The sequence below is a fragment of the Vitis vinifera genome, chromosome 14, assembly GCF_030704535.1.
Source record: "Vitis vinifera cultivar Pinot Noir 40024 chromosome 14, ASM3070453v1".
Taxonomy (NCBI): domain Eukaryota; kingdom Viridiplantae; phylum Streptophyta; class Magnoliopsida; order Vitales; family Vitaceae; genus Vitis; species Vitis vinifera.
The window spans coordinates 26,572,172-26,585,022 of NC_081818.1; the positions used below are offsets into that span (position 1 = coordinate 26,572,172).

The following is a 12,851-nucleotide window of genomic DNA, read 5'->3' on the forward strand; positions in this document are numbered from 1 at the left end:
TCCGACTCCAAGAAGTACATGGTTCATGCTAAGCACTTAAAAATGAAGTGAATTCGTTGATTTCTGATTTTGTGTGCAACACGATGTATCATTCAAACAAACATGGTGTCCTCTTCGTTGCTAGGAATTGCAGTGGGTCGGGTTTGAGAGAGGTCACCCCATCTCAACCTAGTTCCATTTACTTAAAATAATTCTCATCTTTGTCATATTAAAATTTTTTAACGTAATGAATATGCGAATTTCTCAAATTTATCTTGAACTCACCTCGAGTTTTAAAAAAAAATCTCAAACTCTTATTAGGAACGAGGTAGGTGTCTAAAACAACTCATGCTACTGTCACCCTTACTTGTGGCTATTTGTATGTCACTAAATTTTAGGTATTTTTATTAAGAATTGATGCATTTTTGTATTAAAAATTTTCATCCATCCAAGACGTGATGATATGACAGTTGAACTACAAGGATTGGTCTTTTTTTTAATTATTTTAATTAAGATTATCTGCCGTTAGTCAATTAAATGATGAGTTAGGATTAAGATTGAGTTTGAAGTTTGATAACTGGCTAAGTCCAAAGTTTGAATATATAATACATGCTATTGACTTGGTGAATAGGCATGGGATTATATAATTGAGGTAGGTGTTTTGCAGGGATGAATTATTACCTTTCTCAACACCTTTTAGTCCAACAGATAACACTAAACTTTAGTTTAAAAAACTTAAAAAAAAAAAAAAAGATTATCCTTTCAACACTTTCTTAATTCCTTTATGTTGGTGGTAAGTCCCTTTATGAAACTAGTCCAAACTTTATTTTAAAAAAATTATCAAGTGTGAGAAAAAGAAATGGGAAGGGCAGGTAAGGTCTGAACAAATCATTGGGTAGCTTGAAAGGGTGTTGTAATCACTATGACTTTAGCCTTCTTGGGGATCATGTAAGCTTAGCATCATTTGGTGTCCGACATCCATACGACACATAAAATGTAACAGGCCCTCATAAAAATACTTACTATACTATATATTATATTTTATATGTACATTCAAGGAAGCGTGCCCGGCTATATAATGTGGTTGAGTAATTAATCACAAGAGATAAAATAATTCAACAAATTAATTAAAAGAAACCACTATCAAGATGACAAGTGATAGGTGTTGTTTGGCTATATTTTGTTTTTATTATTTTTTAAAAATAAAAAATAGATTGGTAAATATAATTGTGGAAGTGAAGGTCTTGTTGAGTAATTGGTTTTGATAATAGTTATGAAAAATGGTTTTTAAGAATAATTTTTTTAAAAACTGTTCTCTTATTTCAACTTGATCTATGAGCACCTTTCTCGTTTCGATTTTTGTATAACAAAAATCAGTTTAGGAATTTGAAATGTTTCTAAGCTTTATTTTTAATTATTATACGTATTTATATAATTATTTTTTTAAACGGTTTTAAAAAAAAAAGTGAAAACAACTAAAAATAATTAAAAGATGTTTTTTGAAAATATTATATTTTTTGTTTTTTAGAACAAAAAATAATTTTTGATTGTCAAATATATTTTTTAATTTTTTTTGTTTTGAAAAATAAAAAAAATATTCTAAAAAACGGTTGTTAAACGTATCCTAATTATTTTCAAATTTCAAGGAAGGGACCGAGTACCAACGTTTAGGTAATGGGGTTTTTAGTTTGACCCAAATTCAATTGGGCCGAATCTCCACGTCATTTCAAACTTAAAAACATTCTATGATGTCAAGCTACCAAACAGCACTTAGTTGAAATTTAATTTCCAAGTGGGGTTGAACTAACTACAATTTTTTATTTTTCTATTCCCATATTCTTAGATTTGCAATTTTATATTTATTTTCATTGGAGGATTGTAATGAATTTGCAGTTAGAAATTAAAAATAAATAAAGTCTTACAATGAGCTTCCATTTAGTTTATGAAAATTAAAGTGGTTGAAAGGGTGATTAGGGCTGTAGGTGGCTGGCGTCCTCCCTACCTTTTCAAATGCCTCATCCCCATAATCATCATTATCATTGCTTATTAATAAATAAATAAATAATCAAAATTTTAGATTTAGTTGGACAAGGTCGTTGAAACATTTTGGAAAAATAATTTTTAAAAACTTTTTTATAATGTTTTGTATGATAAAAATTTGTTTGAAAATTTGAAGTATTTTCTTTACTTGTTTTTAATATTTTTAAAAATAATTTTTATGTTTAATATTTTGTTTTTAATTATGTTTGTATAATTATTTTTGAAACATGTTCTTTGAAAATATTATGTTTTCTAACATAAAATAAAAAACAGTTTTTAGTTGTTGAACATATTTTCTTGATTTTTTTTTTTTGTTTTCAACAACAAAAACCAGTTCTAAAAAACAATTACCAAAAAACTATTTTTGATAACTAAACGGAAACTTAATTACACTTTTACAAACATGAAATTAGAATAATATTTGGATTTGTTTAGTTGGTAATCCAAGTTTAATGAAATCAAGAAACATTGAACATGAATTTCAATCTCTAATGCAACGTACTTAAATCAAGGCGAAGCAAATTTTATTTCTAGACTCTTGATGAGATTGTAATTGATTGGGTTATTGAATTGAATTCATCTTTTTTGTTTTTTGGAAAAAAAAATATTTATGTCAAAATTTAAATAAAAAATAATAAAATAATACATTTGATGTCTTTCAATAAAATTAAAAAACCAATAAAAATAATATTATTTCACAAAATAATAAAAATTATAAAAGATTGTGTGAATATTTTCTTGTACTTAACCTAATTTGAATTTGAAATTGAGGGAGGGCTAAGATTAATCTGACCCAATCCAAAGGCCCAAAAAATGAAACCTTAAATGGCCCCGTTTTAGGCCCAGGCCCACCCGATACACTCAGGTCCGTTAGGTTAGTAGACAAGAGTGGGGGAGTGACCGAGTTACTGGTTTGGCGCGTCATCCGAGTCGACGAGTCACGAATCGAAGAGAAGCTATGTTGGCGAGGCTGAGAGGGGTTCGTAGCATTCACACCACCCCTCGCCTGACTAAATTCTCTCTTCACCCTCCTAAAACTGTAAGCTTTATGCTTCTCTCTTTTTTATTTCTGGGGTTTTCTTTTTGTCCCTGTTTGGTTTCTGAGAAAACTGAAGAAAAAGGGCAAGGTAAATTATTGACATGTTATTGTTAGATATTGTGTTTTTATGTTGTTTTCGTTCCCAAAACGATTGAAGGTTTACCTTGACTATGCCATGTGTTAGCCTCAGTTGAGTGATGGAATTATGAATTTCGAATTTTTTATTTATTTCTTCTCCTTTCTTGCGTTTTTCTTAAATGGATGGTCATGCCCAGATGAATCCTTGAGCACCCATTTCGTGGAAAATGAAAATCTATAAATTAATTAATTTTTTTAACTCACATTAAACAATTAGCATTGTTGGTATAACATTCTCGCTTCCGGAGAAATGAAAATTTGCTTTTGCTTTTGCTCTCCGTAGCAATAGAATTTTTCCCAAAATTGTAACCAAGTGGTATCTCAACTACCAGAAACATACTGAACTTGTTTCCAATCTTTTGCAATCGGTTCCCATGGATATTCACTACAAATAGACGTACGATCATCCTTATTTCTAACCCAATTGACATCAGAAAAGGTACAAAGAAGCAATGGAAACTTCTTTCTAAGGAAAACTCCATCATTGATGGTATCTTTCAGGTAGTGGAGAAGATGCTTAGTGACTTCCCAATCAGTTTCAATTGCTTTGTGCATAAATTGAGACAATTTATTGACAGTAAAAGCAATGTTTAGCTTGCTCAATGAGAGGTATTGGAGACTACTGTCCACCTTTTGGTATTCAGAGGCATTAGAAAAATTGGAGCCATTAGTAATCGATAGGGAGGCACTAGTTGATAGTGGAGTCTGAACATTCTTAGCCCCAGGCATGCCTATGTGAGAAAAAAAAAATATCATGAATATATTTATGTTGAGACAAAAACATACCAGTGGTTTTGGGAATTACCTACAACCAAGAAATAGTTGACCAAGATCTTTGATAGAGAATTGTGCAGATAGTTTTCTGACAAAGTCATCTATCACCGGATTATTATTCCCAATAAACATTAGGTCATCTACGTAGGGAAGCAAGTAGAGAACCACAACACCTTGAGAATAAATAAAAACTAACGTATCCAATTGTGAATTGATGAAGTCAATGGAAAGTGGGAATGTCTTTTAACTTAGTGTACCAAGCATGATAGTCTTGTTTAAGACTGTAGAGAGCTTTCCGAAGTTGACACACATGAGAGGGGCAAGTTTGATAGGTGAAATAAAGGGGCTAGGACACATATACCTAATCTGGAAAATGCTCATGAAGAAAGGCATTGTTGGTGTCTAGTTATCACCAAGACCAACCATAGGAGAGAGTAAGGTAGAGAAGTACATGAACAGTTTTCAGTTTGACAAAGAGATTGAAAGTATCACTACAACCAATGCTAGGCTGTTGATGGAAACATTTACCAATGAACTGTGCTTTATATCAGGCTACCGAACCATCAAGGTTACACTTCACTCAAAATACTCATTTGCACCCAACTAATTTTGGGTAGAGCATGGTGGAACCAAGTCCCAAGTGGCATTTTGAAGGAGAGTATCAAACTCTTCAAACATGGCAACTCTCCATTCTGAAGCTTGAAGAGCTTCAGAAACACATGTAGGCTCAAATAACTTAGGAATGTCATGCTTCGCTGCTAAACAAAAGTGTTTTTTAGGCTTAAAGATATTGTTTTGTGATCTCATCATCATTCAATGAGGTTGAGAAAGTGGTGCTGCTTGTGTTTCATAAGAAGTCTCACTAGCCTCTCATTTTAAGTGATGGAAGAATGCTTGTGGGCAGCATCATGTGATAAGGAAGGATTGGTATGAGTCTCAAAAGGAAATTTTCCTTATGGTGATGACATAACAGGTTGATCAAAGGGAGAGGATGCATCTGGATGTGATTGATCACTAAAGGAGGAAGGCTGTGAGGGGGGATTTAATTGGAGAAATCAAACGAAAATCTGAGCTCGAATGAAAGTTGAGATGGTCAAACTAGACTAGTTTTCTATCCTTTCTAGGATCTGTTGACAGTTCTATTTATTGACCTCTTCGATTTGCTTTAGGTAGCTTCCTTTAGCTCACAGACTATTTTATGCTCTGTATTACTTCTTCTTATCCTTCATTACTTCCTCTTCTCTTTCTGTATAAGAATGCAACATGTTAGTTGGGTCAGACTGAAGGCCAACCCAAGTCCAACCCTAGGTGCTAAACAGTTCTCCTGCAGCCTGATGTTGATGCATACGATCCTGAAGCCTGTAATGGATCATTGAACTATCCCAAGCCAGCTTTATGACAGATGGCTGCAACAGGAACAGAACAAATTGTGACCCCTAGTGAATCACAAATCATGAGTCACGCCTGCAATATCACACTTTGGTTCACATATTGCTTGCTAGTTGGATAGCTAATTGCAATAATGAAAAGGTTAGGAAATGTTAATCGATTATGCTCAATTAATCCAAGCATTATGATAGGTTGAGCAAAGACTTTTTGATCTAAAGGGTGGAGAAATAAAACATGTAAACAGGTAGGACTAATGATGAGTTTGTGGTAAACAGAGAGTTATTTTTAGACTGTGTTATGTTTTTATTATTATTGATAGGCTTAGAGTGTGTTATGGTTATGGGATTCTAATTAGTGAGAACAACCTACAACAGAAGTGCTTGTTGTAAGGTTAGCTTTACAAGCTAGTAAAAAAACCAGGTAATCTTTTGACAAGTAATAAAATAATTTCCTATCATTCCATTGAACCTAAAGTTAAAAGGAGATATATTGACAAAATTGTCCGAAGGTTGTTAGATCCATGAACTTGATTTTTTTTTCCCCTTGTTTAGTGATAAAAAATTTCCAGCAAAATTGTTTGAAGGTTGTTAGATCCATAAACTTGGTTTTTTCCCCCTTGTTTGGTGATAAAAATTTTCCATCTTCACTGGTGTTCCTCAACTTGAATTTTAACCTTGCAGCGTTTCTTTTTTGTGGGAAATTTGATTTTGATCATTTTTGACGAATTTGTGAACAATAATCTTGCAGAAACTTCAACTGTTAAGGATTTTTGTTTTTCCCCAAATTTTGTTGCAATGTCTGTATTGACTGTTGGTTAGCCGCCCGTTTTGCTTTTGTGAATCATGTTACTTCTAACCTCTTATCAATTATCACCTTCTGACTTAAATTTGACTTCCAAATGACCATTTACTTCAGGTGGAGGTGAAATTTGACAATGGCAGTGCATTTAATTTGTCGGCTGAATTTCTTAGAATACACAGCCCAGCTGCTGATAGCAAAGTTAGGTCCATTGGCGGTGAGAAGGTAATTGGAAAAAAATTTCATCTTTACTGTAGTAGTAGTAGTAGTAGTAGTAGTAGCTGTTGTTGTTGTTGTTATTGTTGGTTTATATATATATATATATTTTATGTTGTCAAGAAAAATATCTTTTAAATCATGAACTGTTTTCTTTTTTCCTTTAGTCCATGGAATAGTTGGAATCATTTAACATAGAGCAACTTTTGCACTTGTTGACCTCCTATCTTTGCATCTAGGATCTAACTAATGAAAATTACCTTCTGTATGATTGACATTTGATATTGGAAGTTGGGGAGAATTTTATTTACCTGGATTGATTTAAGTGCTGTATCTGTTTGAAATCTTTGTGCATTGGTTTTCCTTCAAAACTAACAGAAATTTGGCATCACTTGGATAATTTTCAAAGGAACAAGTAGATGATTTTCATGGTTGATTGTTTTACCCGTAATTGTTTCCCTGATTCAATATTTGACATGCCTGATCTAGGTGATCTTTGGGCGGCGTCATGTTGGAATCATGTCTGCAGAACCCGTAGGGAACTACGGGGTAAGGTACTCTAGTCTCAGAAGTAACTTTTGGATGTTGCATGTTCTGTTGGGTCATTTAAGTTTTTTACTCAAACCAAAAAACAAATATTTTCTTATTGAAACTGTATTATTGTTTCATTTTGGTGGTTGGACCAGGATTCTTTTTGATGACTTGCATAAAACTGGGATATACACATGGGATTATTTCTACCATCTTGGTAGCAACAAGTTTACACTCATGAGAAATTATATCAAAACCCTAAAGAAGCATGGGCTCAATCGGGATCCACCCAGAAGAAAATGATGGTGAATTTTGTTGGAGTTCAACCCAGGCAGTTGTTTCAATGATGCCTAGCCCATGTGATGTAGACAAAGTAACCCACCTTGGGTTGAAAGCATAGTGGAATTTCATTCTTTCCTTGAATATCATGTTTGAGCCGATAATGTTACCATGCAGTGTTTTGGGCAGATGTTGTGATGGAGCATCACCATGGTTTTAATTATCTGAATTTAACTTCATTGAACCCATGTGAGTGTAAGCAATTCAATTCTGTACCTGCCATCTATGTCACTGTGCCCTTGCTTCTTCAAGATTGGCTGATTTTTGGTTTACCAATGTATTCTTCCTTCTTTCTTATTTCTTTTTATTGCCATGTATAAGAGACAATCAAGGACATGAAATAACAATTGAATCTTGTTTGGAGATCTGTTTTGACCTGCTGCAGGTTTGTATCCATTTGCATCTTGGTTCTAGTTCCAGAGAAAAATACTTCAGTAGAGAAATCTGTACATCAAACGCTAACAACATTGAGCTAATTATTGGCAGCCCGATGAGCATGGAGAAATGACATGCTATAGTTTCCATTTAACGCTTAGAACGGTATCATTTTTATGTCATCTTTCAACCTACAGTCAAGAGATCCATTTTACTGAAATCCATGTTCATCCAGCAAAGATAAGGGGAGAAAAGTTCTTACACCCATGGGTAGCATAGGAAAAGAATATTAACAGCTTACTTATAGTATAACTGGTATAACGCAGATTGATGTCAAGATAATGGGTTGAAGATAACAAGCTGGTTATAATGGTGGAGAAACATATCTGAGATGATGTTGTAAACATTTGGGAAGATTGATGAGAACAAATATTATTAACTGTTATTGAATTGAGAATAAAGATTCTCGTCAAGTAAATCAGATTTTCTGATAATTCGTTTGTAATTCTTGTTTTTTTTCATTTTTACATTGGAATTCTCTTCAAATGCCTGATATACAGAAAACAAGGTGGCCATGGCAGACTTGATTTCAATGGTTACTGAAGCACTCTCTCCAAAGGAAAAAGGAGACTGGATATAGAAGTGGAAGAAATGAAAATCCACACCAACTAAGTTGGTTTTTTCTTCCGTCCACTTTCAGAGATGCGCCGAAAATTTTGGGCACCCCTTCTCAATCCCCTGCAACAAAACAACTAAACATTAAGAAGCCACTAGAAGACGCATGAAAATGGGGCAAACAAAGATGAGAATAGGTTACCTCTGGTACAAATAAACAAAGAAGTAGAAAAGTGGCAGCAACATCAGAGTCAATATGGAAATACAGAGGTAGAAAACACTTGTCCGCTTCTGTGCATATGAAAATAATCAACCAAGAGAATGATCAAACAATCCAGTTCCTATAGAACCTTAGTCAAAGGATGTAAAACATAAGAAATTGAGGTCCATGGAATGCTAAAATAAAATAAGCTTCTCCGCTTTAGCCATTAAAAACATATGTCAAGCTAACTGCAACCTGATGGCAAGGGGCATGTCCAATCAACATCTACATTACTGTATGAATCAATTTGAATGGTTCCAATTGTCTGGTCTGCACACGAGTTATTTACATGATGGTTCCCAATATCTTTGTCTTTATTAACCATGAGGAAATGTCACCATAGAAAAAGTGCAAACCCAAGACAGGAATTGGAAACAGCTTGTCCACCTAACTGTACATTTGAGTAAACAGAAAACAACTCAAGTAAAGCTGCGCACTTACCTTGCGCCCTCTTGAGAAGGGCTTCCGGCCTCCAGTGCAAGTGTGGGCATCACAGAATTGGCGCAAGAAGAATTCTATAAATCAACAGTGTCAAAATGCAAAATTGTAAGCCAATAAAAATAATAAAATTATGCTGCTGAGTGACTAAAAAGATATATATAAAAGACTACCATGAAGACGACTTGCTGAAGGACCTCCACTGACTGGAAAACAACCATCAGCAAGACTCTGCCCAGAAATAGCAATTATGGATTAAAGAGCAGTGGATTTGATCATGCAAAAGACATTATTGAAAAACAACCTCACACAGATGGTGATTCCTTGCAGCAGCTGCAGGATTGCATTTAGTCTTCTGTAACTTAGAATCCATCACATGGTCACAATGCAATGCCCCACATACGTCTGCCAAGCACTTGTTTTGACTCTGCATTGAACAAAAGTTTCGACGCTTAAATTATTTTCAAGTTCGAAGGAAAGGCCATGGGTCAAATACCTGAAATGATTAGATTCTCAAACAGAAAGATAAAGTTGGTCCTTAGTGTAGAAACTATAAAAAAAAGGATAGATATAAGCTCAAGTATGCATGCTAAAAGACATCAATCGATTGGATGGTTGAGAACCAGGGAGAGTTGACAATAATTTCAGAACCAGAATGTGACACTTTGTGACAGGAAAATCCAGTGAAGGTTCAAACAATTCTAACACAGGAAATTAGGATCACCTGCAGAACTTACAAAGAACATTTGATCTAAAAATTTGACCCACATATGTTTTTTTTTTAAGTTACTTGGAGCCAGACCTGGAACCTCTTCATTCCCACCACAACCCTTTTGCCAGCAGAGCCTGGACTCAGGCCAAATTTTGATCCACAAACTTGAAAATCATGTTCTCCAAATTTTTGTGAAAGTGGAGTGGCACAGTGAAATACATGCAGGTTTGTTTGGATCATAAAATATATCTTAATATTTCAAGTTTCCTTTTCTGCGTCAATCATCTAAACTACGAGTCTTGCAGATGGGGAATGTAAGAATCAAAATAGCTGACTATGTCCTTCATATACCAGGCAACTTCAGGGCTTAACAGAAGCAACGGAGCATATTTTTATTGGTATCATTTCACACATTGACATGAAGAACAATTATTCTTTTTTCTCCAAACTTCTTACAACATAATCTTGAGTACATGTTAATGTATTTTCTTAGCAGTTTACTGAATAAAACAATAATAATGTCAACAAAAAACAAAACAATTTAAACCAACTAAAAGATCTATCCCCTGGATTTTGGTGGATGCATTGTTTTCAGATTTAATTAATATGCTTTCTTGAATTTTCATCACAGGATAAATTTGGTTAATTATGCTAGAGTTTCATGCTTAAAGAGACTCCGTATAGATTTTTTTTTTTCCCAGGACCAATAGGGATTGATTTTGCAAAGGTTTTCTGGGCAATCTCAATTGATAAAAAAACCTTCTTACTTATGATGTAAAAAGGAAAAAACAATCTTTAAAATGACTTAAACTCCTTTGTCAGATGTAACATGAATTGTTCTTGGAATGCAGGAATAACCAATAAAAGAAGAGAGGAGCATTCCTAATTTGCCCAAGTTCTAAAAGATACTTTCTTATATCATCCTATGCTATACAACTGAATTCAACTCAATAAAGCCTTTATCTCAAATGTTCCTAGATTGCAAGGATAGTTAAACATGAGCAAAAAGACAAGGAGGATAAAACAGGGTGTAGATATTTTGATATACATCATCAATATTAAGTTGTATCTAGAAACATAAAACAACAATAAAGACAAAGATTTGTTTAATCAGGCATCTGAAGTCTTTGACATGCAGGAAGAGAGTTTAACTGGCACTATATTTCTTTTCAAAATACCAAGTGCCCTCATCATATGACCATTTCAACATAATGTCCCGTCAACTTCTACCAACAATATCAATTACCCATAAAGAACACTAAGAATGGGTTAAAGCCTTAGTGGAGAAAGGAGGTTACATGAGAATGTTGATTTCCAGATCATACGCAGGTATAGAACTACACACAAGTTATCAGAGCAGGATAAGTAGTTTCCATAACATGTCCTGCAAGCTCAGATTGAACCCCATTTCTGAAACTAGAAAGAACCATGGTCCTAAATGCAAGGAAAAGAAATGTCACACCAGACCCACTACATACCACATTAAGCAAATTGTAGTGTCTATTGTCAAAATGCTTATCAAGATAGTTCTCCGCATAGAAGGATTTTTTGCAGTACCCACATCTCCATTCATTTATATCCACATGGATTTTATGCTGCTCCTGATCCCTGTACAGGTCATTTTCATGATGAAGCCTACAGCTACTTGAGATCTGATAGCCCTCTTTCTCCACAAAGGGCATCAAATACTGCGCAAAATATCACCAGATTATGTACCAAGCAGTGAGGCACACCAAATATTTCAGGGGGCAGTGACCAAAAACAGATGATAGTTTCATCCACCAATACCTCCTCAATAATTTTCCATGCTGCCCTACTCCTTTCTCTCGAGCAATGCACTTCATGAACGCCATCCTGATCTTGCTTAACATTTCTAAGCATCAAAATTCAAATAGTACATATGAGCATTTCTTAGAGGAAAAAAGAACAATGTAAAACGGATCAAGACACAATTCAATTCAATTAGGCTGCTCTTATCATTGAAACTCCACACAGTTTAACACATAACTAGAGTCCTAAACCATAAGAGTGTAAACCTCATTACCTCGAATTCGTCGATTCTTGAAAACCCTAGACCAAAAAAAAGAACAAAAAGTGTTACATCGTTCCAACACATTCGAAACCAAATTTCAAATTTTTGATATGCTATTTCCAGTAACGCTAAAACATGACGTGATAACTTGACCAACAGGCATTTGGGTATCAAATTGCACTAGGGTTCCTTATACGATTCTCAACTCTCAGTTTACAGAACTCAATAAGCACTGTTCCGTAGACGCTTTAAATTTGAGCGTAGGCTGCAAAAGAAAGTAGGGTTTTGGCAAGAGAAGCACCTGATTAGTGTGAAGAGGAGGGGAAATTGAAGAGGTTGTGGGTCTGAGTTGCAGACAAACCCATAGCCAGAGGACCATAGAAAAGAGAGACGCCGATCTGCCCATGATGCCCACACAAAACGTTTCGGCGTTTCGGGCGTTTTCTAGGGGTTTGTACTTTGATTTGTGAAACCCAATAAACAATCGCCACGTAAGACCGTGTGGGGTCATTGTGCGTCCAAACCCAAGGTCTCGTTTTAAAAAAGTACTTATGCTATCACCTCTTTTTACCACACTATTTGACGTAGATAAATTTTTACATTTAATATGTATTATATTCATATGCTATTTCCATATAAGCATGTGATTAGTACTTAGGAAAAAGTCATGGAATATATGTAACATCATCGTGGGAAGCACCATGAGTAGGTTGGAGTAGGGTATGTAGAATTTGATACGATCCATTATAACTTTTTTGGAGATTTAGATTGAATATAATCGTGTTTAGATTAAATTCATATAACACAAATTTGACCTAAATGTACCTTATTGAATAATCATATTGATTAATTTTATTATAATTATAATTTATTTAATCTAAATTTGACAGGGCAGCTCTTGTTTAGCCAAATTCGTTTGGGCAAAAAAGGTTGGTTTTGTTGCTTTCTTTGATTGCCTTTGGAAAGGCGTGATCATATATAAGGAAGTAGTGGGTCATGTCTTATTTTCTTAAGGAATTGATAGAGTAACAAGATGTTATTGTGGAAAAAGATCAAATTATAATATTTAATTGAAATAAATAGGTTAATTGAGTCATAAATATCTCAATCTCCTAAAATTTTATTATAACCATAACTTATTTGGCCTAAATTTGATGCATTTAATATTTGATTT

General features: G+C 34.3%; 2 protein-coding genes across 4 annotated transcripts; one reads left to right on the plus strand and one right to left on the minus strand.

Moving 5' to 3' along the window:
* The first annotated feature begins 2,873 nt into the window (after positions 1-2,873).
* Positions 2,874-7,606, plus strand: LOC100262866 (uncharacterized). 3 transcript variants are annotated; one of them, XM_019225337.2, is made up of 4 exons: positions 2,874-3,058; positions 6,275-6,382; positions 6,863-6,922; positions 7,060-7,606. In XM_019225337.2, the coding sequence occupies exons 1-4, from the start codon at positions 2,978-2,980 to the stop codon at positions 7,069-7,071; spliced, it is 261 nt and encodes an 86-aa protein (XP_019080882.1). In that variant the 5' UTR covers positions 2,874-2,977; the 3' UTR covers positions 7,072-7,606. The 3 variants fall into 3 exon arrangements, with proteins under 3 accessions (XP_019080882.1, XP_059598552.1, XP_019080881.1); XM_019225336.2 differs by having other exon boundaries at positions 2,902-3,058; positions 6,863-6,927; XM_059742569.1 differs by having other exon boundaries at positions 2,895-3,058; positions 6,863-7,606.
* A 428-nt stretch (positions 7,607-8,034) lies between these two features.
* On the minus strand, positions 8,035-12,203 carry LOC100257742 (uncharacterized). The gene is made up of 9 exons (XM_002271028.5): positions 11,979-12,203; positions 11,690-11,715; positions 11,434-11,518; positions 11,124-11,333; positions 9,238-9,360; positions 9,107-9,164; positions 8,937-9,010; positions 8,436-8,524; positions 8,035-8,356 (listed from the first exon to the last, which is right to left on the minus strand). Exons 1-9 carry the CDS (start codon positions 12,186-12,188, stop codon positions 8,287-8,289), a joined length of 945 nt encoding a protein of 314 aa, XP_002271064.5. The 5' UTR covers positions 12,189-12,203; the 3' UTR covers positions 8,035-8,286.
* Between the last annotated feature and the right edge of the window lie 648 nt (positions 12,204-12,851).

Bases quoted from the DNA above. Each gene is read 5' to 3' on its own strand.
- LOC100262866 (XM_059742569.1), top strand. From the start codon at position 2,978: ATGTTGGCGAGGCTGAGAGGGGTTCGTAGCATTCACACCACCCCTCGC. The intron at 3,059-6,274 runs GTAAGCTTTATG...CATTTACTTCAG, and splicing joins CTCTTCACCCTCCTAAAACT to GTGGAGGTGAAATTTGACAA. The intron at 6,383-6,862 runs GTAATTGGAAAA...TGCCTGATCTAG, and splicing joins GGTCCATTGGCGGTGAGAAG to GTGATCTTTGGGCGGCGTCA.
- LOC100257742 (XM_002271028.5), bottom strand. From the start codon at position 12,188: ATGACCCCACACGGTCTTACGTGGCGATTGTTTATTGGGTTTCACAAA. The intron at 9,165-9,237 runs GTTGTTTTTCAA...ATTTCTGGGCAG, and splicing joins GGAATCACCATCTGTGTGAG to AGTCTTGCTGATGGTTGTTT. The intron at 9,011-9,106 runs GTAGTCTTTTAT...GTTGATTTATAG, and splicing joins TTCAGCAAGTCGTCTTCATG to AATTCTTCTTGCGCCAATTC.